This window comes from Schistocerca gregaria, chromosome 7 (genome assembly GCF_023897955.1).
Source record: "Schistocerca gregaria isolate iqSchGreg1 chromosome 7, iqSchGreg1.2, whole genome shotgun sequence".
NCBI lineage: Eukaryota > Metazoa > Arthropoda > Insecta > Orthoptera > Acrididae > Schistocerca > Schistocerca gregaria.
The window spans coordinates 86,068,168-86,094,958 of NC_064926.1; the positions used below are offsets into that span (position 1 = coordinate 86,068,168).

General features: G+C 39.4%; 1 protein-coding gene across 1 annotated transcript; it reads right to left on the minus strand.

Moving 5' to 3' along the window:
• Positions 1–262: 262 nt before the first annotated feature.
• Positions 263–25,786, minus strand: LOC126281546 (40S ribosomal protein S6). The gene is made up of 5 exons (XM_049980607.1): positions 25,678–25,786; positions 25,272–25,476; positions 16,034–16,179; positions 2,423–2,629; positions 263–499 (listed from the first exon to the last, which is right to left on the minus strand). Exons 1-5 carry the CDS (start codon positions 25,681–25,683, stop codon positions 308–310), a joined length of 756 nt encoding a protein of 251 aa, XP_049836564.1. The 5' UTR covers positions 25,684–25,786; the 3' UTR covers positions 263–307.
• Positions 25,787–26,791: the final 1,005 nt, after the last annotated feature.

The following is a 26,791-nucleotide window of genomic DNA, read 5'->3' on the forward strand; positions in this document are numbered from 1 at the left end:
ACTAAGATTTGTCCACTACTCTATTACAAATTGCAATACTTGATTGCAATTAATAATGCATTTACAAGATGCAAATTAAAAATAATCATGTTTCTCATTAATAGCTGAATAAATTAATCTCTTAATGGTCTTTTTGACAATGAATCAAAAACTCATCTCTGCTTTTCTACTAAAGTATCTGATTTTGGATAAAACTTTAGGACAGGAATTTTTTAGCAAATGGTTGAAACCTTTTATTAGGATGCACAAACAAAGAGCCGAGTCACTTCCAGAATTTATTTTGCAAACAAGTACATCATCATTAACTTCATTTATGTGGTGCTCCTTGGCTAGATGACTTTGAATCTCTCAGTGACGCTGACCGTCTTCGTTTTATTTCTTCTTGGCGCCTTACTTTAGCCTCCTTTTGTCTTTGAGCCAAAAGTTTAGCATAGTCTGCAGCTTGTTCCTTACGACGCAATGCACGGCGCTTCTTCAATGCCAGGCGATGCCGCTTGCGCTGTGGTAGAAAATTGCAATGGAAGTATGAGATAAATGACTAGTCACAAACGATTACACATTTACCATTTAAAAAATTTGACTGCATCCACAGTGAGTTAATTACTATTTGCCCTCCAAAAGTCATTTAAATGCTTTGACCAGCTCATTTAACTTCAAATACTTTCCACAGAATTTTAATTTGTTGTTTTATAACCTGTAAGTATTGCAGCTGACTACTACTACTACTACTACTACTACTACTACTACTACTACTACTACTACTACCCATCTGCTACATTACTGGTGCAACTTTCCCTGATCAACTGTGCATACACTTTTCCCTGATCACTTTTTCCAACAACCCAACATTTTGATGAGGGAATTTTAGAACTTTACTAGAAATACATCAAGATGCTCAGAGAGCTTGTTATCACAATATTCAAAGAAACCTTATATTTTACTGCTAACTACATTCCCCCCCCCTCAACTAATCTCACCTATCTTACACATAATGCCTCCTCTTGCTACGTAAGGAAGAGTTCACATGATCTACTGGATTCCTGGCTTAGATGCCTAATTATGTGGTGTGTTCCAGAAGTATTGGGAATTTTGGAACATCACATCATGCATTAATCCAATTTGCACAATTTTAATTGTGTTGGCAAACATGCCAAACATGTGTATACTGTATCAGATTTTTAGCCTGTTGCCAGTTAAGAAGGTTTATGTTGCTGATGTCATACGAACTGGCTCAAGCCATGAAATCTTTTAGGATGTTTTGAGTATGAAACAGCAAAACTTTTGCCAAACATTGTCAATTTAAAGCAGAAACAGTGGCAAGTCAAAGTTACTCTTGAGTCACTAAATGAAGACAGCAAAGATGCAGAACTACTGAAATGTTTGACAAGGTGACAAAATGTGTACAGGTATGAAATCCAAAACTGAGGCTCAGCTGTTCCAGTGGATGTATTCTGGTTTGCCAAGACCTACAAAATCTCGGCAACTGCAGTTGAATGTGTAAGTTCTGCTCACTGTTCAACTGTAAAAGCATAGCACACCATGGATTCTTGCCAAAATGTTGAATGACCAAAGAAGTACTAGAAGTGCAAAGCCATTTTCAGGAAGCAGCCTGAAAGACCAGTATTTGTGGGAAAACAATTCACAGCTTATGCATCATGATAATGCCCCTGCTCACACTTTATTGCTTGTTTGTGGATTTCTGTAAACAACATTAATGATGACCCAGTCTCCATATTTGCCAGAGAAGGTACTTGTGACTGTTTCCAAAATTGAAGAAAACCTTAAAGGATAATTGCTTTACAAGCTTAGGAGAGATTAAAAAGCCATCACTAAAAGATTTAAATGCTACCCAAAGCTCTAGTTTCAGAAGTGTTTAGGGGATTGAAAGAAGTACTGGCATAAATTTATAATATCTAATGGGGACTCCCAGAAGAATACTTATGTAGATAAAATTAGATCAAAAAATGAAAATTACCAATACTTTTTGAACACATATCATACATTACTTCTCTTTTATTAATGTCTCACTTGTACACTAAGGGTACCACATTCTGAAGCACCCTTAAATCATGGAGAGACTTTTACTTTTCCACACATATGAACGCCACACAGTTAAATCCACTGGCAGCTGCCTGAGTGTGGGCATTATACTGGTGTATGACAGTAGTGTATGTATTTAGAGTATATAACACTAACTATACATAGAGATGCACAATTGGAGTGATTCATTTATCTCTAAAATAATTAGAAAAAGTATTGCAGTCATACCCAAAGACCAAAATACTAACTTTTTTAGCATTCAAAATAAAAAATCAGGCATTAAGAACATCAGCCAGCACACCAGACAGTTTTAGACAAGTATCTAGACTGCACAACAGGATTTTAGAAACATCCCACAGTAATGTTAAACAGGAACCCTTACCTGTAATGTAACTGGAGTGATAAGCCGTTGAATTTTTGGTGCCTTGAAACGTTGCTTAGTTTTACCTTCTTTCAATGGCAACGGTCTCTTCACAATGTACTGTCGCACATCATCTTCCTTTGATAAATTAAAGAGCTTCCGAATCTTTGAAGCACGCTTTGGTCCCAACCGACGTGGAATTGTATTGTCAGTAAGACCAGGGATTTCCTACAACATATTTGCAATTATGAATCTATAGCTGTCCACCACAAAATGCTCAACGATTGCCATTCTTATTGAACTATCACAAACACATCAAATCTGTGAAGCACCCTCCCCCTGTACTTATAACTATATTGACTAATTATTGTATGGCACCACTGGCGGAGAAACCACACAGTGCACATATACCGGATGCCATTTTGGAGACTTGTGTCTTGAGAGGAAATTATTAAGATGACTAAAATATTCAGCCCACAACTAAAGAAAATCTCACCAGGAATCAACCTGTGACCCCACGATCTAAGAGGCAGTGAACTCACCACTAGACCATGAATGGCAGGCATTACACTGATAAAATGGAAGAAACTAATACTTCCTTAAACATTCTCTGATAATTTTGAAATCCTACTTAAAATTTGGAATATGTGACCAAAATGACAATTTCATACCAGCCAACTTCCAAAAACAAATCCAGAAGATCCCAAATCACAAAAATTTAATGCACGCATGCGTCTCAAAGTGTTGAAGCATATAATGTAGGCTACATTTTAAGATCACTATTTTCGAACTCTGAAGTTATGTACTCACACAAGTTACTTCATGGCGAGTTCATTTGTTGTCACTTAACATTGGGAACAGTTAACACTGCACGAAAATGAGCTTTTCTGCACTTTATCTTGCAAGACGCAGTATGGACAACACTGCCAAAATTACTAAACTGAACATTTACACTTATTTATAAAATTTTCTCAAGTTCATAGAACACTGGCTATATCCCATCACAGGTTCCAGAAGAGACATGAAGGTGAGTAGCTTTCTTAGATTTCTTCATAAATTCTGAAGGAAAACTATCCATGTAACATGGATCACTGCTTCTTGTTTTCAAAACAGAACTGGATCCTAAAGTTTCATTCAACATGGAGGACCTAAACTGATTGCAATTCTTCTTCACCAAACTGAAACACACACGCACACACACACACACACACACACACACACACACACACACACACACACACACACACACACACACACACCAAAGCTGTGCGGTCCCATCAAAACAAAGCATTAGCTTGGATAACTCTTACTTAGGAACACTATCAGCTCCATGAATGCTTATCAGGCAAGCCCTTAGGTATCATCTATCAAGTTCTCACACTCAACAATAGCAGAATCATCAACCTGCAAAGCCACAAATTGGCTCTGAAGCATGTTCATTGCATCCTCCGCTGACTAGCTTCCCTTCCTCAGCAGCAATGCTGGAAACCTTTCTACAAAAAATTCTACAGAAGAAAACTTTGCATCATCAATTTTAGAAACTTCTGCAACCTTTGCATGCTTCAGTACTTCATCACTGAGGGGATACTTGTTCATGATATCACATGTGGAGCTGAAGCAAGCCATGATAGACAAAAAGAATGTTGATTTATCTTTATCATTAAGTTTCTTCATCAAATTCATTGAACATTAATTACTAGATCATTGTCTCTGATTCTCAACAAGATGGTACTGAACTGTCTATAAAAGGGAAAGTATAACTTTATGTTTAACAAACCGGAAAGAAGCTGTTGTAAGAGGTTTATCATTAGTTTTAACTGTTTATGAATTTAAATGGGAAACACTCAAGTGCAGAACAGATTCTGCGATACAGGAATGAAAGTAGGAAAGCACAGTATGGCTTGTTTAAGCATTAAGAGAAAGTTTTTCTTCACAAGGTTCTTCAGGACAGGTGTAAGATTGTGTGTCAGATGCAAATCTCTTTGGGGCAACCAATTCTGGTGACAGCCTTCCTCTTTCTATGGTCTTTAGAACTACCAAGCTCAGCTTTTGAAATTGTAAACAATGTTAAGCTACTTGATGCACACCGAGCACTAATATGCACATTATCTTTAAAGAACCCAACTAAAGGATCCCACTGCTCCAACAGTCTCTTCAGACACTTTCCTAAAGACAGCCATCTTGTGCAGTTATCTTTTAATATTTTCTTAGTTTCCCTGTCATGAAGCTCTTGGAACTTCAAGACTTTCCTTCCTCTTGCAACTCTTTTCTAAATCTTAACAGGCAAACCACTTTCACATTTCTCAGCAGCCAAGTTCAGCAAATGACATGAGTAACCCAGCACAAAGACATGGCTGTGCTTCCTTTAAAACATCAACTCCCATTTTTCTTTCCAATCATGACCAGAGCACTGTGAATGAACACTACACAATTTTCCATTGGTTTTTTATAATACGCCAACTGTGAAAAACAATTTCCAACATTATGTACCACTGAATCACCCACCAAGGCTGGGACAGACAGCACCAAAGTAACTATCTTTTCCTCAAAACAATTAAGGGATGAAACTTAGCACCACTGCCATTTCTCCCATCAGTAGCCAAAGTAAATAGTTCACACTGCAAGTAACTGAAGAGTTCATTTCTTGAATCTGTAGCCATTTCTTTCAAAATATGTTAAGTCTTCATATGACCAAAACAGTATCTTTTGCGATTTACAAACCAGAGAACATTTTCTTAAAAAGGGCACCAGCATGACCACCAGCAGCTAACGGAATTATGTTCAATTAAAAATGAAGTGAACAAACATTCTGCTCTTATCACATCACAGTCAGCTCAAGGAGTTGTAAGAAACAATTTTCCTACTGCTATCCTCCTTTATTTATTCGAGACATGTTTAACAGATTTGACATGATTTAGTAATTCAGCTCTTCCTCCATAAGCAATGTTTATATCACATGAACACACAGAACAGAACACAAATGTTTCAACTTTCCATGATTCACATAATGCATGGAAATTCGGCAGACTATGCATCCCTGAAAGCCTGATATTGCTTCTTAGTAGAACTAAAAACACTAAATTGCACAAAAATTCGTTACAGAATTGCACGAATACCAGAACTACAGCAAACAGCATAAAACCAAGCATAAACAAAGCCTTCCCCCTAACATGGAGTCAAAGCACAAGGAGTATGCAGCAATAATCTGAGTTTTGATTATCAATAGAACGTTCGATCAACTTTCTCCAGCAGCGTTTCAAACCAGAGAATGACAAAAGCGCAGCGATATTGTGCAGGAAGGTATTATTGATATTATCGGCAGACTTTCAATCCAGTTTCAAACACTCATCTCAAAATAGCAGCTGTTACTAGTCAAAATTGAAATGCGATATGAATGCAGAGGGCAGGAACAAGCCTGGGAGTTGAAAATCTGGAGAACCAGGATATTACCCCGAAATCAAGAAATCTTCCAGGTAAACCATAAAACTTGGCAGGTATGTAATTTACCAATATCTCAAACTTACTGTTTCCTTATTCAGATGAATTATGAAATTTTCATGCTGATGACACTCAAGACTTAAGGCTTAGCCAGATAGAATGTGGCCTGGCAGTAAGGACAGAGACCTACAGCCACAGAACCATCATTGAAATGCTTGTTATTTTATCATGCAGTCCACACAAAGTGTAGCACCAATGCAGTAACTAGCCTGCTACACCGACCAGTACCATGTTGTCTCAGAAAATACAATTCACTGCAATAATTGGCAGCACCTGTTGGCAGCTTTAACTGCTGTGTTCTCACACTGACAGCTGAAGGTATCATCAACTGCACTACACAAGCAAGCTTCTACCAAAGTTTCAGCCACCACCATAGTGTGACTGACACCAACAGCAGTCACTACAGCCAGCCACTCTCACTTTGATGACGTTTCTTGCTGCTGAATGCCTCCGCCATCTGCTGTGGCATGAGCCACACTGCCAGTCCATGTTCTGTCTGGCCAAGCCTTTGAGTATCTTCATACCTACTTTTAAAACAGGTCGGTCACAGATGCAAATTGATAATTTATAGACTAAGTTCTCTCCCTCCCCAGATGCTGTCTCGGCCCTGCCAATGCAGGGATCCAGCATTTCTGTAAAGACTCAAATTTTTCACTAACGCAGTTTTCTAATGATAGATTTCAAAAACAGTATTGTACACATGCAATTTACTAAAATATTAACATATAGTTCAAATTTGATTGTTTTCTCAACTAGTAACATTTATTATATACTATTATCAAACTGAAGTTTGAGCTTTCATCTAAAATACTACCCCTACAGAAAATCCAACTTTTGAAAATATGTGCCCAACCACAAACTTAACTTACAAAACATCAGTGAGAAATATTGGTCACATATGTAAACAATATAACTAGTATACAATATTAGCTACACAATTTTAATCTAAGATCTCTCCCATTGATTTCTGGATGGTATTAACAGCCTCAGCATCAAATTCAAATTTCAACTGCAATATGAGCTTAAGTTTTAAACTAGTCAATGCTAAATACAATTTTAACTGAACAACCTGGTATAAATGCCCAAATTCAGTCACTGTCACAGTCACCCAAAAAAATTCCACTGCATCAGTGGTTAAAAAGCAGTATGGTAAGTACCTACCATTAATTTACCACAGGCTCTAGAACTGGAAAGCAAAGGCCACTAGTACAGTACTGGTGCTGTTGATATAAAATCCATTCAGAGTCATTACCAACTACTGTAATATTACTGACATGTGAGGCAATTTATTCTAAAGTCACATTTTAGCTGCTCCTCTGGCAACATGTTGCTATATTGCCCATTTAGTTGGGAAACAAACTAAATGTGTGTAGGTTGGCTATGGATGGTTGGTTTATTGGGGGAGGTCACCAAACAGAAGTCATCAATCCCATGATTTGATGTTGCAGAAACTGGAAGAGGAACTACACTAACCCCACACTAGTCAAAGGAAAGGGAAAATGGACTGACAAAAAGATAAAAGGAACATTGGAGCAGCAGGAAGATCGAAAAACAAGAAGGGGTGTGGAGACACAGCGAGAGCAGAGGCACCACAAAGCCATGGGCAATGTAAAGGGAAGGCCAAGGCCTCCATGATCAATGCAAACCCTGAAGTTACATTCATGTACTTAAATCTCAGTGGACAATCACTTCTGAAAAGAAAACAAAAGGGAAACGTGAGGGTCACCCACAAATACCTGGCACAAGGAAGGTGAGCAGGTGTATTTAGTGTGAAGGGCGAAAGAGACAGTGACAGTTCCACAAAATACGGATCACTGTGAGGGGATCCCACAACTACAAACAGGGAGGAGGGGGAAACCACATTACAGAGTAAAATAACCAAAGGAGGAGGTGGAAACCACAGAGTAAAATAACTAAGGGTCAACCTAGTATAGCCAATACAGTTATGGCAAAGGCTGATAGATCACTACTGGTAGAGGCAGAGGGAAGAGTTCCATGTGGTGGGAGTCTGCTTTACTGCATTAAGTTTGTTAGACAGGGAGATAACCACCCGAGAGTCAGCCCACAATTTAACACAGCAAGATTTGACACAAAGCTGCAAATCTGCCACCAGGGGTCACAGAAAAGGGGGGGGGGGGGGGGGGGTTGGCGGCTATCCTCTATCATAACGCCCCCCCCAAGCAAAATGATTGGCAAGTTTATTACTCATGACACTCATGGCTGGGAACCAGAGGAAATCAACGTAACTAGCAGCAGTGCCAAGCCTGGTGAGAAAATCTTTGAACAAAGAAACTAAGTGGTGGGGGAAAAAATGACCAAGAACCAGAAGGCCACTCACTGGCTCCATCGATAACAAAACTCAGATGAGGGATGTCTATTTAATAAAGCAAGAGATTGTGTTCCCTGCCAACACAAGATGTGAAAGCATATCCCAAGCATGACTGATTTAGAGCCATTGTTGTGAAAAATAATAGCATACCAAAGATTGCTTACAAGCAGACAGGACAACATTGGAGTGATGACTTTCAGACCCCAAGAGCTCCATCCAAATCTGGGGCCAAGAAACTAACCAGGGGAGGGTGGGGGGTGGTCTGGAGAGAAGCAAGGCAATGACCAACTGGTAAACTCATCAAAGCATTAGCAGCAGACAAGCAACATACTGACACCATAGAAAGAATATGACATATGAGCAGAAAAAAATGGGGATAGTGATGGCATAGGAAACCAGGTGCTGGAATCACGAAATTAAAAGGGGAGGGATCCCAACATCAACCAAAATACTAACACCATGGCTAGTGCAAATGGTTCCAGTGGCTACAGGGTTACCACAAAGGTGAACAGGATCCAAAAGAAGCACCATGGAGGGGCAGCTGATTCATAAACTTAACCACAGTCCATACAAGACAGAACTAATGTCTGACAAAGGCAGAGACGAGTTGAACAATCTGCACCCGAACATGTGTGGGCAAGGAAGCAAAGGACATTGAGTTTATGGAAAAAGCCAACCTTCAAAAGGCAGATACAAGGCAACCAAGTAAACTGGTTGTCAAAGGGAAGACAAGAAATGGAAATGGGGGATTATAGTCTGGTGTTGGGCATCTAGGTGGCTCTCCCAATCAACTGCCTGCAGTATGGCAAATCACCTGCAGTATGGCAATAAATGCACCACACCCAAACTTAAGAATTTAAAACTGCGTGAGAGCATCCATGCAGAAGTGCACTGGATGGCACCCTGGAGCTGTCACTCCAGACGCCACTGAGTGGGAGCTAGTCCACATACAGAAATCATCCACATACGGAGCAAGGGCAACCAACAGTCCATTAATAGCAATGAGAAAAAATATACTTAACATGGAGCCCTGTAGAACACCATTCTAGAGAGCTGAAAACAATACCAACAAATACAAAAGGCACATTTGGTAGGTACTGACAAAAATTGGGAGAGGCCCCAAAGACCTCACTCAAAGCTTAAGTAGGATGCAATGGCACCAAGCTGTATCTTAGGTCTTACGGAGATCGAACAAAACAACATGGCACCACTGAGAAAAGCCCTGCCAAACTGAGGTTACAATTTAAGCAGATGATTGATCAGAGATGTTTGGCACCAGTGAAAGTCACCTGCCCAGTCCTAGTGCAGATCAGGTAGAAAGGGAAACAGTGATCCCAAGCTGGCAAGCCTGGCCTTCCAGTGTGTAGCCAGGGAAGGGAAGGCCACAGCATTATATGAAGCAGCACTGCATGATTCATTACCAACCAAAAAGACAGATATAGAAGAATGGCCAGCTTTTTGAGCTTATTACATTTCATACACAAAGCCCTGATACCACCTTCTCGAAACACGGGCTCTTCCCACGAGCACCACCCAGGGCCACCTAGCAAGGGTGTTGCTGGGAGTTCTGATGTTCCACAATAAGCAATCACTCCTAGGCATGCACCAGAAGATAACTGTTCACTTATAAGAAGTGTGGTCCCTGTGTTGTCAGGGGCTCAGCTACACCTCCCAAGGATGGCTACATATGCTGGTGACCTAGCAGGGCAACAGTGAGGAAGGAGGTGGAGTGGAATCCACACTGTAGGTGCTCTACTGAGAGTTTATCAAATGGCTCACATTACAAAGAAAATTTACAAGTGAATGCCAAACCCCCAAAAGGGAATCAAAACACCAAAAAGTAAAATTGAAAAAGATATGTGAAAACCCGAAGGAAAATAAGAAAACAGTTGGACAGTCAGGTCGACAATTAAGAACACCAAGAGAGAGGGACAAGTGAGGACAGGACATAAATGCAGCCCGGGAAGGAAGAATGGGCCGTAACAGCTTGGTAGCCTGTGTGACACCCATGACCTCACAAAAGAGCTGCAAACCCCCAGGGTGACTGTGGCACAGAAATGCAGCAACTGTGTCAGTGCAGTTCTGGAAGGTTCCAAAAGGGATACGAAGTCATTCTGACTCCAATGCCATGGCCAGCTGCTATAGGTTCCTCAGTTGAGGGTCCATGGTATGAACAGCCTAATTGAGGTGGTCCCAGATTCTCAACTTTGTTTAAATTCACTGTTTGATGGCCAGGCGTATAGTAAACTCATCCTGGTGCACTTCGGACCATGCACACACAAATCTAAACTGTGACACTGCACTATCCTGCTGTTAGATGCCATCAGCTGACCTCAAACTGCATGTATGGGTGTGGGCATGGGCTCCAAAAGAGATCCATACTCTGGTTGATACACTGTGCCTTTCGGAATGACACAATCACCCAGGGAATGCCACAAAAACTTTCACACACCACAGCATCCCTTCCTCTAGCCTGGACACTTCAGATGAGTGTTGCAGAGCATTTGGTTTCAGAATTTCACACTGCACACGCCAACTACCATCTGATAGAGCACAAAATGAGATTCACCTGAAATGCCCACCTGTCAACAGTGGATGTCTAGTTGCATTGCCATTGTAAATTCCAGCCTTCATCACCTATGAACAGCAGTCAATGTGGGAGCATGTACCAGGCATATGCTGTCGACACCCATATGTAGCAATGCTCCTTGGTTCATCTCAGCCATCAGTTACTCATCTGTTCTACAGTAAACAACTGTGCAGCTGTCATTTATCCCACTGACAACGGCCCAAGGCACACCACAGTTGTCTAGTTGCCAGTTTTGGGCAGCAACATTTTGCTATGCACACTCTACTTCACCACTCTGGGGAATGAGTCCTAGCATAGCTTGAGCAACATCACTGTTTAAAAGACCATGCCCCAGTATAGCTCTGGCCACAATTTTCTCAATATGTGAGGCACCACTAAAACTGGTCTCATTTCACATGATGTACAGACCCTTGCAAGTTGTCCATTCAGAGGTGCTGCCCCCTTGCTAATTTCTGTATTATTTGAAAGAAACAGTGAATTTACCAGCTGCCATCACAAATGGCTGAACCAGTTTGTGATAACACTGAATTTCATGCATGTACACTTTAGGTTTCACAACTTCCAGTGACTTTCACAAATAGGTCACATCTGATTAGTTAGAAATTTTGGAAGCTAATGAGGACATTGCTCAATAACTCATTTGGAACAGTTTTGATGGACAACTACACACAACCTTTATTTTAAAATTTGTTATCTAGCAAACTATAGTAAATTGAATAATCTTTAGGCTTGGACCTTTTTTTTAGTGTGCATTAGCTCTGAAAATATATGTATTAAACACGTGAAATTGCTTTAAATAATGGCATATATGGCCAACCTTCTAGACTCAATATTCCTCAAAGTGGCTAGTCTTTTAACTGTTAAACATGACAGCACAGGAACAGTTTAAAACTTAGCTGCTTTGGAAATGCTTCCACTCTTTGCCCAAAAGCCAAGTCAGATACATAACTCCGTTTCCACATTACAAGAATGACTGTACTGTTCCTCACATACCCAACAAGCTTCACATGCCCTCCACTGCCACTGCTGCCACCTGCGAGTGGTTATTACACTTTGAAATTAACAACAGGTGGTGGTCACAATGTGACTAGACAGTAATTTAGAATCTTACTTGTCTGACTTACTGAGATGGCCACAAAAACCGTGACTTGTGACATTTCACTGCACTTTAAAATCTACCACTCAACATGCCCCAACATGAACTTGCAGTAAAAATTATTCACCCAATCTAGATCCTATCTAGAAAGTATGACAAGCACACAAATACTATATTGGTCGCACACTATCTTGGTGCCTCCTGATTAGTGAAAGTGCTGACTTCATGCAGCTACAAAATAATTACACTTTATGCCAGACTCAGTGTTTCAACTGTAGTGCCATTGTGATTATAGAGCTGATTTGTGTGCAGAGTTGAGCATAGTAATTGTTAACATCTACAAAATTGGGCAAAGTGGCTAAACCTGGTTCATCTAACAACTCGCCAACATTCCTTTCACTTCTGTGACATTAAACCATTACATGTCAGCTTCTTTTAAGAGCTATAAACTGACTGTTCTGGGAAGAGGCACTGGGGCTTGCCTCAGCAGCAAATGTGCTACAAGATTTTTCACAACACAAGCTTCTGCTCCAAGTATCCTATACTAAGACTAAAAGTGTGCTATATGCATTGCACTAACAAGAAAAAAAAACATCCTGACGTGTAAATTCAAGGTATCAGATGCCCCAAATACTTCTGCAGAGTCTTTGTTGCTGGATAAATATCACTGCATCAATAGTTTGAGAGCAGTGTGGTAAGTACCTGCATTAATTTACCACAGATTCTAGAACTGTAGAAGCACATGCCTGTACAGCGCTGGTGCTGTGGAAACATCAGAATTATGTTATGACTGGTAATTACGATACATTTAAGCAAATAACATGATAGTTGAAGAATGAAAAAGTATTGCCTTATACGATATAAAAGATCAGATTTATATTTTGTAATAATTAAAACCTTTATATTATCACTCAATTATTTTAAAACAATGCAAAATACAATTATCTAAAAAAGGAGCTCTTGAAGAACACCCTCAATTTTGTTGTTAAAAAGATCATCATATGGGTCCATTTGGCATCTCGTCAATATCCACTTAAGTCATCAGTAACAAATCATTCTCTGTGCCACTCATAGCACTGGCAATGCCACACTTCTTGAAGGATTTTATCACTATTTTCACTTTCTCTCTTTTCCACGATTTGATCATGAAATCACACAAAATGTGCTGCAGTCTACGTAACTCCACCTCTTGTACATGAGTTTTTGCCACTCACCATCCAACCATTCCCTTGTTCATGGATGTGATTTGGCTGGTTCATTAAGAGGTATCTAAAGCTTGCAGCATCTAAGTCTAACCACCCAGTGTAACAATCAGTGTTGCTTTGTGCTATGTGATTTTTGGTCTTCAGTTCAGTATGACTGCAAAAGATCCCAAATTAACAAACTTTGTAGACCTACTGACTTCTGCCACATATTTTCCATCCACAATTTTACACCTTTCTCTTCCATTCCTTTTGATGATAATGTACAAAAATTCCTGGTCGAAATTTTAAGCTAGGTTTTCTGCTTGAAAACAATTGTAGGTTTTTAATTTGTGCCATCTACCATGCATGTTAATATTCCTGTAAACCTGGCTTTTTCATGGCCTGTATTTGACTAAGTTTTTACACCTTTTGTTCCCACAGTATTAATCATATTGCAGTTCGTTGTTACATTCATATTTCCAATATGAGACCCCAGAAACTAATTTTTGCCTCAAGCAAATAAAACTTGTGAAAGCTCTAACTGTACGGTCAAAATCTTTCAGAAATTTCTGCTCAGTTTTTGTTCTCTGCCATTTTATCATTTTCTGTTCATGAAAAAACTGCAACAATCTACTGTTGCTTTAAATTCTTCGCTGTTATCTGGTGCCCATTTCAATGCACAAGCCCTAATCTTATGTCTCGCAGTAACAATTCTGCCTCCTCTCTTACCAGTTCTGCAACAATATTCTCTAAATCTGGCCGCAAGCCACTCCTCCGAGAATACACTTTTTAAGCAGCATCTTGATTCTTTCACCAATTACTTATCTTCCATTACATCGAAAGCCCTTGCTAAAGCAGAACTGTTAGATTCTTTTGCCTTTTTATGACTGAACAATAATCTTGCTTTGTATTTCCTTTTTGTTGGTTCCATCATTAGCACTCACTCTACAAATTTCACACTACACATGAGTTCTTTGTCATATGCTTCTACAAGCAAAACTATAACAACATTGGAGAAGGCTTTTGCTGTATGTGTGCAACTGTGCCAACTGTCTAGTAACACAGTGGGGATGTCTGCAAAAATGAATAGCCAATAGGACACTTATGAATACTAAAGGTCATCACCCAAATTAGTGCATGTATTAGACATTTCTTAAAAGCACACTTTTCCTTACACATTTATTTTTTCAATACCTCTTTACAGTCCTTCAATATGCTCTCCCTTCTCTATGACAATCCCAAACTCAGAAGCCCTATTACTTCATCCACAACATCACTTCTGCTCATCTTTCAAATGGCTAAGGTAACACACCCGCATGTATGTTTTTTTTGATTTCAGTAACAAGTCGAAGCCAGGTGCTTCAGGAACAAGTCGAAGCCAGGTTGACTCAAATCTGGGATATGGGGAGGATGCAGCAACTCTCTCCGCCCATATTCACAGTTTCTGGCTACAACACTTGCAACATGCGTGCAAGCATTACCATGGAGAATTCGTGGCCCAGCTTCAAGCAACTGAGGTCGGATTTTGTGCATTTTCTGCCCAAGTTCTGCATGAAGTTACAATAGTACACTGCTGTGACACTTATTCCATACAGGATTATCTGTCATGATGATTCTTGGTGATTGTATGCCAAAATTATATAGTTGAGCTTTGACTGAGCATGTCAATTTTTTTGGACTGAGAATCTGAAGCACTTCACCTGGGCTGATATCAGCTCTGGTTCAACATCTCTGTAATCCACATTTAATCAAAGAACTCATCTTTCATGGTCAAATCATCAAATTTGAACAAGGTTTCAATGTGCAGACATTTCAGCTTTTCAGCAGTCAGTGTATGACATCTTAGAAATGTTTCTTCTTCAAATCACTTGTCAGAATACGGAACAGTAATTTTGAAGGGGGGGGGGGGGGGGAGAAGGAGGATCCCATGACTTTTAGAGTGTTCCTGTGATCTTCAAGAACATCTGCCCCAAGTTTTAGAATTCATTTATCTGTTGACTTTTTGGCCTTCTGAGCCCGAATTGTCTATGCTCACACAACCATCACAAAAATGATTAAGCCAATGTGAAACTGTACTACCGTCCACTGAACTGTGAAGTTCTGCAGGGTTTTTGCCATTTAAAGTTTTAATCTTTATGTACGGCATCTAGTCTTCAACAGCCACCATACCCGAGATCCCTACAGAGTCCATTTCTATCTCGCCAATTTAATGAGTATACTGCACACAAAAAACATGCCTGTCCCTCAAAGCACACAATAAAATTTAAGACAAATACAGCCTTTGTTCAATTGTGAGCTTAAATTTTTAACTGATATACACAAAACCCACTGACAGCAACATCTCAAAATTTCTGTACATTTTGCCTCACTACACCAGTCATTCAGATGCTGTACACAGATCCTGTAAACTGTTAGGCCTGAAGCAACTATAAAAGGCTGTACACCAAATTTATTCATATTTTAGTTATGTACACTTGTGCTCAGCCCTTATTTAACAAACCTGGAGATGTCTATTAAACAGTTTTTCTGTAAAAACTTTTATGCATAACTTAAACCTCATTGTTGCCAGATAAATTCCACTGCACCAATGGTTGCAGAGCAGTGTGGTAAGTACCTGCATTACTTTACCACAGATTCTAGAACTGTACCAGCAAAGGCCACTTAGTACAGTGCTGGTGCTGTGGATATAAGCCATTCACATTCATTCCATTAAGGTGACATGATTAGAGAAAAATTTGAATCTATGAATCTACTAATTCCTTCGTAACAGACTTAACACAAAGAGCTAGTAGTGTTTAATGCAGTGTGCACCATTACATATCTAACAAAATAGACCACCATGTTATCTAAATAAATCTACTTATTAAGAATTACAAATGACCTGCTTCACCATGAATATTCAGTGTCTGATAGAAACAACACATGGCCAACTTACCTGTTCTCCTTTGCGGGTGATGACTAATGCCAACACACTTAGGTTTGCATCAACAATGCACCCACGAACCGATTTACGTTTTCTTTCACCATCCCGCCTTGGGCGGTAACATGAATGACCCTTTGACAACAAGAGGCGCACTCTACCTGTAATTTTTCAAAGCTTTAGTGAAGACCTATTCAACAAACTTAAACAACATGCACAAAGATGTTCAAATCTCAAATATTTCACACTAAGTAACATTTTCACCAAATGCACTCATTAAGCCACAAAGTGCCAAGTTACTATTTTGACAAACTTTAAACCTGGGTACAATCTTGCAACTTTAGAGCAGACCACTGAAAAAAATCTCTCAATCTGCTTCAGCACAGTCATTTGGCTTCTAGATAGCATCAAGCCCTGCATTTGTAGCCAGACTGTCAGGCTTTGTTCAACTGGTTGCTGTTCTAGATAAATTTATTGTGTAGCCTACAGGTTTCAGTCTGACCTGCTTCGCTTAGGCATCACTATCAAAATGGATTACTTTAGTAATCCTGGGTCTGACAGTTTAGTGGCTCAAAATTGAAGAAGAATGTGATACTACTACATTGGAGACTACTGACACCAGTTTGAAAGATGTCTAAACACTTGCCAGCAGTATGTGAACTTTATCTATTGTGCTCCAACCAGCTCCTCGAAGATTTCCATTAACTACGTGGGATATGCTGGCTTCACACCTAAAAGTAAGAAGTAAGGTTCCAGGATACTTAATTACCAGTGCACAAGTATAATTCAAATTTATCAACTAACACCTTCAAGAAGTTTTAACTCATTTTGAGTTTTAAAAGCCACTTATGTTGATACAGGACAATTCTGTGATGATACAGAAGGACGAAGATGGGTAAATGTCAATCTTTGATACCTCTGATCACAAACCACCACCACTGCAAGCTCTATTTTCCATATTTTGGGAGGAGATAGTATGGAGCAAACAATTAGTAAACATGGGCTTTAGAGTGAATATTTACAAACTATGATCACTTTTTCCATATTTGCACTTTGAAACCTCTTCTGCTGAAGTGCTCATAGCTCTGAAGATATGCTTAAACCCATGTTTACTAGACACTTTTGTTTTGGCCCATACTACTTCCTCCCAAATTATTCAAAGCAAAGAGCTAGCAGTAAAAGTGCCCAGGAATATTTCCACACCTAACTTTCAACTCATTTCTGGACCAGTGTCCCTCATCCCTCATCATTCATTCATAATTGCTGAAAGTTTGTAACATCAGAAACATCTGATACGTACTGTCATTCAAGAACTTTTCCATCAATAAAAAATATTTTTTGGGTCATGGTTGGTAAATGGAACAATTATATTAAGGGTTTTTTACCTGATATTCCATCAAATATCTGACTCTTGGTTCTCAGCATGACTGATTAATGGTGCTATTGTGGTTGTTCATTCAAGCCATTTCCATTTTATGCACAATATTTCAACAATGGACAGCCTTCTTCAGGCACTTGATTGTGTTATGTGCACTTGCTGCTTGGGCTGAGGTGCACATTATAGCAACCCACAGCACAAAGAATGCTGGGCCAGTCATCAAAGTACTGTGAATAAAATGGAAACAACCCAACACCTGGAAACATGCTCAATGCACTTTATTATTTTTAAATTTGTCACATCAGTTTAGAGTAGTTACCAAAAAGAAAAGGCATGAAGGAAACCAATGTAATGACCATTAAAAAACTGATCACTAAATCTGGGAGACAAATCTTTAGCACTGACAGGCACAGGAAGTCAAACAATTACAGACTACACTTTAATAGGTAGCACACACCACACTGCAAAACTGATTGGTGCATACCAACTATGCAGTGTAGTTCTTAGTATACTTTGTGTTTTTAGTATCAATTCATTATATACTACTTCAAACCAAACCCAGTGACAAGTGCACAAGCCCTACATGTTGAATGTAATTGGGGGAAGAAAAGTGTGCTGCACAATCACATCTGCAAGTGCATTTGGTGAGGGAATACTTTGACAAGGAAAAAAGTTAAGCATTTCCTGCTGCTCAGTAAATAGAAAAGTGCCCAAAGAAAAAACCACCTTGGACAATTTTCAGTAAGATGCTAATCATACATATGCAACACTTAAGAAAAGCAAGCATCCTACACTACTGAAATGACTTATTCCAGAAAGACTTATTTCGAAAGCAGCAAATCTTCACTGTGCATGATGTTCAAAAAATTTGAATTTGTGACAGAATGCAAATTTAGATGGGAATTCTTGCTCAAGATGCAAAACTGCCTAATAAATGCTACTTTGATGCAAAATTTATAAACTATTCATCTGCAGCATTTCAAGATAACTATTTTCTGCATATTCAGAAACATCTCAAGAAGACTGCCTCTTTAAGCAGACCCCCACCTAAACAAAAATATTTTCAAGGAATGTAAAGACACTTCTGTAACACCAATGCATCATTATCCCCTTTAAGATGAACACCCCTTTTCCTGAGCAATGACAATGTCCTCCCTTTAAAATGACTACAAACAATCACAGAAGAGGAAATCCCAATACTGTATTAGTGTAAGTGATCTCGTCAACTACGTTTACTATTGTTTGTGGCTTACAATGTCTCTTCCATAGTGAACAATCAGGGCTGCTTCAAACTTAAAATTGTTCTTTCACTAGAACAGCTAATATCAGACTGAAAAAGGAAAATCTCAGCATCAGTTAGTGTGAGTAATTGTGGAAATAGTCAAATACAGAATACAATTGCAAATTGCCCAGGTATGTTACAGAACAGAACAATGTTAACTAAACTGGAGGGTGATAAGCACACACAGGACAAAATGGTGAAACAAAGATTAATGATCAGAAAGTGTTAACATCTGCTGTGAAAATGAACCACTAATAATACAAACAGCAAATCATCCACAGGTTTCAAAAACAATGACATTTCCTCCTTTGGTGTCTCTTAACATGCAAATAGAAATTGATGTGATATTTTTCATTCTTGGCTGAATAACAAAGAAAGGAGCAGAAACTTACAATCACATTTTTTGTAGATAGTGCACCATGTCACTGCATTAAGAAGTTCTTAAATGTGGAAGTATTTTTTTTCTGCCAACACCAGTTATCTTTCGTACCAAAAACTGTAGCATTAAATGAAACAGTTGCCAAGGATGTAATCAGATTTTATCTCACTAATTATTGCTTGAAAAATATATGCTAATTTGGCCAAAACCAGATGCTACAAAAAAAAAGGCTTCAGTTACTCATTGTCTAATGCTTGTAAAAAGTAATGGAAATATCATTTGTAGTCACCTGGAGGTGCAGATTCCCCACACAGTATCACAGGTGTGAAATTCAGAAGTTTAGTGTGTCTAGGCAATACGAGTGTTCATGTTAGCCACTCACTATGTAGAGCAACTGAATGCTAAGGCACAAAGGTTGTCATGAAAGGCTGAATTAGTCTAGCATGCAGGTATATCAAATAGTGTCAAATTGCCTAGTTATGTTTTACAGGAATAAATTTAGTGATTTATCATTATGAGCTGTGTAGTTCCCAGATGTGGTTTCAAACTTATGAAAAATCTAACAAGACTATGAGCAATTTTAGATAATGCCCCAAATCATTTGGAGGCGTAACACTGGCAAAAAGAAAATATATTATTCAGTGGTTGAAAAAACATCATGATGACCACCACCACAGACTGATTATGCCTTTCAGCATACAGTCTGGAGCATAGTCCCACTTAAATTCCTCCATGATCCCCTAATTCAGTGCTAACATTGGTGCCTCAATTCTGATGTTAAGCCTATTACTTCAAAATCATTCTTAACCAAATCCAGATATCTTCTCCTTGGTTTACCCCGACTCCTCCTACCCTCTACTACTGAACCCAAGAGTCTCCTGGGTAACCTTGCTTCTCCCATGCATGTAACATAACCCCACCATCTAAGCCTGTTTGCCCTGACTGCTACGTCTATAGAGTTCATTCCCAGTTTTTCTTCGATTTCTTCATTGTGGACATCCTCCTGCAATTGTTCCCATCTACTAGTACCTGCAATCATCCTAGCTACTTTCATATCAGTAACCTCAACCTTATTAACAAGGTATCCTGAATCCACCCAGCATTCACTCGCATACAACAAAGTTGGTCGAAAGATTGAACAGTGCACAGGTAACAGTCTTGGTACTGACTTCCTTCTTGCAGAAGAGAGCAGATCGTAGCTGAGCACTAACTGCAATAGCTTTGCTACACCTCACTTCCAGTTCTTTCACTATGTTGCCATCCTGTGAGAATATGCATCCTAAGTACCTGAAACTGCCCACCTGTTCTAACTTTGTTCCTCCTATTTGGCACTCAATCCATTTATATCTGTTTCCCACTGACATTACTTTCATTTTGGAGATGCTATACCATAGTCCTTTTATTTCTGATCTAGCTCAAATATTACTTTGCAAACTTTCAATCGAATCTGCCATCACAACTAAGTTATCCGCATATGCGAGACCGCTTATTTTGTGTTCACATATCTTAATCTCACCCAGCCAGTCTATTGTTTTCAACAAATTATCCATAAATAATACAAACAGTGGAGACAGGTTGCAGCCTACTTACCCCTGAAACTACTCTGAATCATGAACTCAATTTACTGTCAACTAACTGCTGCCTGACTGTGTAAAGACCTTTAATTGCTTGCAAAAGTTTGCCTCCTATTCCATAATCCCTTAGAACACGCAATAACTTCCTCCTGGAACCTGGTCATTTGCTTTTTCTAGATATATAAAGCATGGATACAATTCCCTATTCCACTCTTAACACTTCATTATTTGTCATAAACTAAAGATCTGGTCCTGACAACCTCTAAGAGGCCTAAACCCACACTGATTTTCATCCAATTTGTCCTCAACTAATATTCACACTTTTCAACAATACCTGAGAAGATTTTACCCACAATGCTGACTAAAGAGATACCTCTGTAGTTACAATCTTTACTGTTTCCATGTTTAAAGATTGGTGTGATTACTGATGGAACCTGTCCTGACTCCCACACCATTTCAATTATCCTGTGTAGACATTTAAGACCTGACATTCCACTGTATTTGACGAGTTCAGACAATTTCATCCACCACAACCACTTTATTGCACTGCAGTCTATTGGCCATTTTCTCCACTTCCTCAAATTTGATCCTATTTCCATCACCATTCCTATCCCATTGCACACCAAAATCTGAAACATTACTGATTGTATTTTCACCTACATTGAGCAACTCTTCAAAATAATCCCATCTGTCCAAGGCATCAACAGGATTCACCAGCAGTTTTCCTGACCTGTCCAAAATACTTGTCATTTCCTTCTTACATCCCTTTCGAAGATTGCTGATTACACTCCAGAATGGCTTCCCAGCAGTCTCCAACCTGTTTCCAAAGTCTTCAAAATTTCTTCTTGGATGCTGCAATTATCTGTTTTTTCCCAACATAACTTTTTCTGTCTACCTGAATTCCAGTATGTAGCCATTTTTGATACACCCTTTTCCTTTTACAGGCTGCCTTGACTGTGTCATTCCACCAAACTGTTTGCTTCATCCTACCTTTACACACTACTGTTCCAAAACATTCTTTAGCCACTTCTAGTACTGTGTCCCTGTACCTTGTCCATTCCTTTTCCAATGACTAATTGACTACATTCAACTGACTGGTACCTTTCTGAGATCACTTAAGTACTAGTGCCTTATTTCCTTACCCTGAAGTTTCTCCACTCTTATCCTCCTACATATGGACCTGACCTCCTGCACATTCGGCCTCACAATACCAATTTCACTGCAGATTAAATAGTAATCAGTGTCATCAAAGAATCCCCTGAATACATGTGTGTCCCTCACAGCCTTCCTGAACTGTTATATAGTCAATGACATACCTAGTTCCCCGAGTCCCCAAGTATACTGGTGAATGTTCTTATGTTTAAAAAAGGAGCTTGTGATTATTAAGCCCATACTGGCACAGAAACCCCAGAGTTGTTTCCCATTCCTGTTGGCCTCCATAGCCTCTCCAAATTTACCCATAACCTTTTCATACCCTTCTTTCGATTTCCAATCCTGGCATTAAACTCACCCATGAGCAGAACACTGTCCTTGTCCTTTAATCTAACAACTACATCACTGAGTGCATCATAAAAACTATCCATCTTATCTTGATCTGTCCCTTCACAATGCGAATATACTGAATCATTTTCCTGCTAGGCACTGTCAAACCTATCCACATCAGTCGTTCGTTTACATACCTTATTGCAACTACGCTAGGTTCCATTTCTTTCCTGATGTAAAGCCCTACACCCCATTGTGCTATTCCTGCTTCGACTCCTGACAGGTAGACCCTGTACTCTCCCACTTTCTCATCCCTTACCTGAATGTCACCAACAGCTAAAACATCCAACCTCATCTTACTTGTAGCCACTGCCGGCTCTACCTTGTTCCCAGAGTAGCCCCCACTGATAGTAATAGCTCCCATCTTGTTACCATTTGTTTGCCGAGTCTTATCTTGGGAGTCCCAGGTTTGTCAATTGGAGGTGGGGCTCTGTCACCTCCAAAGGTCCGAGGCATTTTGCTCTGTTGCCAGCATCAAATTTAAAGCACCAGGGAAGCAGGTTGTTAGCCTCACTTGCCCTGGGTCCCATTGGATTTTACCCCTAACAGTTGAGGGACTAACCAGTGGATTTGGTAGTCTTTGCCGTCCAAGCACAAAGGTGACCACGACTGAATATGCCCGAGATGCCCAGTCTTATTCCAAAGCAACTGGTATCCTGACTGTCAGGACCACTTACTTGACCAATCATACATTGGCTGTGGTTCATGAACTAGGACATAACAGGAACCCACCACCATGAACCACAAAAACATTATCTTTAAGACAATTTGAAGAAATCTGAATTGCATGGAATTATGGTGCCAAGAAAACAATTTTCCTCACACACCACTGAAGAGATTGCTGAAAGGCAGGCAATAGGCATGAAACAGTTCAGCTTCATCACGGTCACTAACACCATTGAAGGTGTGCATACAAATAAATTAGAACGCTGCAGACTATTCACTATCTCTCAAAGCAGATATTGTGGAAGGTGTCAGTGAAGTGAGACCTGGAAGGAAACTAAAACAACACTGCAGTTGTCAGAGTCGGAGCCTAAATTATGGAGTTTAAGACTAGCTGGGGTGGGGGACAACAGTGAGGTCATCAGTCCCGTCAGATTAGGAAAGGATGGGGAAGTAAGTCAGCCATATCCTTTCATAGGAACCACCCTGGGCATTTGCCTGAAATGATTTAGGGAAACGACAGAAAACCTAAATCAGGATGGCTGGACACAGGTTTTGACCGCCGTCCTCCCGAATGTGAATCCAATGTGTTAACCACTGCGCCACATCGCTCAGTGGAAGACAAATAATTACACCAGGGAGAGAGCAGTGATAGGTCAAACAGCACAAAAGAAAACTAGCCAAAATCAATTTCTGATATTTCTCAATTAAGTTAACTGCATCACCCAGGAATTTAGAAAGTGTGTCAGATGTGTAACATGCCAAGTCATTACAATGTAAGTACTTTTTTCAGAATATAACAACTTAATGAAATCATTGTAACCAAAACCAGTAAATAATGCAAATATTCGATGAAAACTTTTTCAGCAATGTCACAAAAGTAGTTCACATCTATACTTTGAAGTATAACAAACAGCTTCTGTGTTATTGTTTGCTTGGTTACAAGATTCAGTGCTACTATGTACCAAAATTCTGTACTACTATCACTTGTGAAGGCAGCAACCCAGCATTCCTAGTCTAATGACATCAGCTTACAGCTAGTCTGACATGCGCACTGCTTTTGCCTTGCCCTGCTGTCAAATTTAACATTTTAGTGTCTGCTCATTATAAAATATTTTCTTTTTACATGCACACAAATTTTAGCTTTCGTGCATCACAGTATTGATTATGATTCTCTGAATAATTAACTATGACTAGGAGCAATGGGTGTGGCTTTCATCTTTTAATATTAAGTATATTTTAGACATTCCTTTACTAATTTTAATATCCACATGATGGGATGACACTGTACTTTGCTTTTACCATGTAGGTTCACCTGATTCAGGTTTACGCCATAAAACTGATGTTTTAATTAAAAAATTCCAGCTATAAGCAGAGTTCTTCCTAACAAAAATTATTAGCAAAAGCATATCCATACACACAAACTGCCAAACCTTATAATACCACCTATTTCCCCAAAACTCAGAATAAACTATAAAATACAACAGCTTATGTAAATACCTGAATTGTGCCGGTCTACAATATACTGTGTCTTTACAACAAGAACATATTTCCCTACATTGTTGACATTCCTGACTGGAATCTTCAGTGTTTGATTTGGAAAAGGGAGAAGTTAATAAACAATGTTTTACAGGACCCTTGAAATATCTAATTCTTAAATCTGTATAATTTAGACTATAGTGCAGTTCAAACTGTGGTGCCTTAAGCACCTTTCATCACAATGATAAATCATTTAATGTGCACTTTCTTCATAGACCCGATGAGCCATTTTTTACCATAAGCAAAACAATTTAAAGCTTAGGTAACTTTAAACCCAGTTACACAATTTCCTTTCTGAAACCATTCCACACATTTTACGTTAACCTCCATTTGAGAACTACCTTAATTGCTCAGCTAGCTAGCAAAGCAGTTTCAATTTTCTACCATCTCATACTCTATGTTCTTTGTATGGTGCCAATTTAAAAAGGTATTTTAGAGATTTTAATTGCAGGACTTCCTATATGCGATCAATCCGAGCTCTTAATTTATAGGCATTTCATTGACCGCATTTCGGAACTAGCTATATTAACATATGTCTACGTATGTCCTAATTTTGGAACTGAATGTGGAGTTAAGAACACCAAAGTAATAATCATCCGATAATTTGCGTAACCCATTACACAAGGATAGAACGATACGAATGACAGTTACACAGAAAACTAGTTTTACTCTCCACACGTAAACATTACATACACCACATTTCTCTTAAAAACCCCTGCACACGAAATAAACATAACGCTGTTGTAAACATAATGCGCCACCGCTCTAAGCTGTACCGGATCACTAACAATTCTCTATAGTTCTAAAAAACATCTCACACTTCGTGTACTCGCATGTCGACAACGATATACAGCAAATTCAATCAAATACAACACAGAACATGAACTGATAATTACCATTTGTTAAGATTCCTTGTTTCATTGGGAAACCTTGCTTGTCATTTCCACCAGAAATACGTACTATATAACCTTTCCACTCATCTCCAAGTGCATCTGCTTCAACTTCTGCTCCCATTCGCTTTTCATAAAAAATTCTAAGCTTGTGTTCATCGGTAACTTCGAACAATTTCTGGCACCCAGTGCCAGGGTAAGACACGTTAAGCTGCAAAAGAAAACAATTATTGATACTTCCATCAGCTACAGCACATGTACCAAACACACGATTTGCGGGTATAATCCACAACATCGTAAATCATCGTCAATTAAATTTTAAATATAAATCAAATTTCTATATTAGATACCACATATTTTCCGCTGTATAACAATATTTTAGGTCATTAAGGATAACTTCATAAAGAAATACCTTCATGGCAACGACATTAACTCCCTCCTCGCCACGAACCGATTAGAAAGAAAGCACTATGGCTGCTCCGGAAGTACAGCTACTCGCTATATCAAAGTTTCTGTTTGACGATCATCAAAGACGACACATCCATCTCATTGGCGCCATTTGTTTTTCAAGGATTGTCACACGAATTACAAATTTGGATCAAGGGTCCCGCCCACACATTTCCTCAATATACACACCAAATTTTTGCATATAAATCGTTTCATCAACCAGAAACTTGCACGGATATAAGATGTGAGCAACCTGGAAGATGGCGTTGTTGGTCTGAGCAACAATGTTAAAATTAGTCGTGCAAAACATCTCTGCATACATAATTGTGACATTTGAGGACTGCAAATAAGTCACAAACATCGAACGCGAAAAGCAGTTCGAGGCAGCTGTTTACCGAGTCTAGTGTTCCTCGTTTTTTCGTAGACAATGAGATTTAAAAGTACTGACATGCATCACTGTTCTAGAGGACTCGTTGCTGAATTTGTTGATATATTCGGTTGGCGCATAACCTCGTTCCAACGGCATCGCAGCAGTAGTAACACCGCTTCCTATCAGAACACCGACGCTAAGGACTGTCAGCCTTGGCGAACACTTGTATGGGTGACCATCCTGTCGAGTGCTCTTGGCAAGTGAGGTGCACTCAGGCATTGTGAGGTCAACTAAAGAGCTTCTTGATTGATAAGTAGCGGCTCTGGTCACGAAAGCTGACAACGGCCGAGGGAGTGGTATGCTGGCCACATGCTTCTTCATATCTGCAACCAATGACGCATGTGGGCTGAAGATGATAAGCCGCTCGGTCAGTACCATAAGGCCTTCAAGGCCTATTTGGACGGAGTTTCGGAGCACACGATCGTAGCTTCTTTGTTTGCATGTTCGTATTCTGGCCGCTATGGGTTTATTAATCGATTTCCATTTTTTTTGTGGTTCAGTGTTGCTATTTGAATTCACATATTGTTGTTTGTCATTTGAAGGTAGTGAGTGGAGCTGTGGACACTAGAAAATGGAGTGCGCAGTGGAGAATACGCAACATTTCCTACATATTCTTCTGTTTGAGTTCAACAGAGGGGTGACAACAGAT

Excerpts from the sequence above, each read along its gene's own strand:
- LOC126281546 (XM_049980607.1), bottom strand. Across the intron at positions 16,180-25,271 it reads ACAAGGAATCTTAACAAATG|GTAGAGTGCGCCTCTTGTTG; the intron begins GTAATTATCAGT and ends GAAAAATTACAG. Across the intron at positions 500-2,422 it reads TCACTCCAGTTACATTACAG|CGCAAGCGGCATCGCCTGGC; the intron begins GTAAGGGTTCCT and ends TTTCTACCACAG.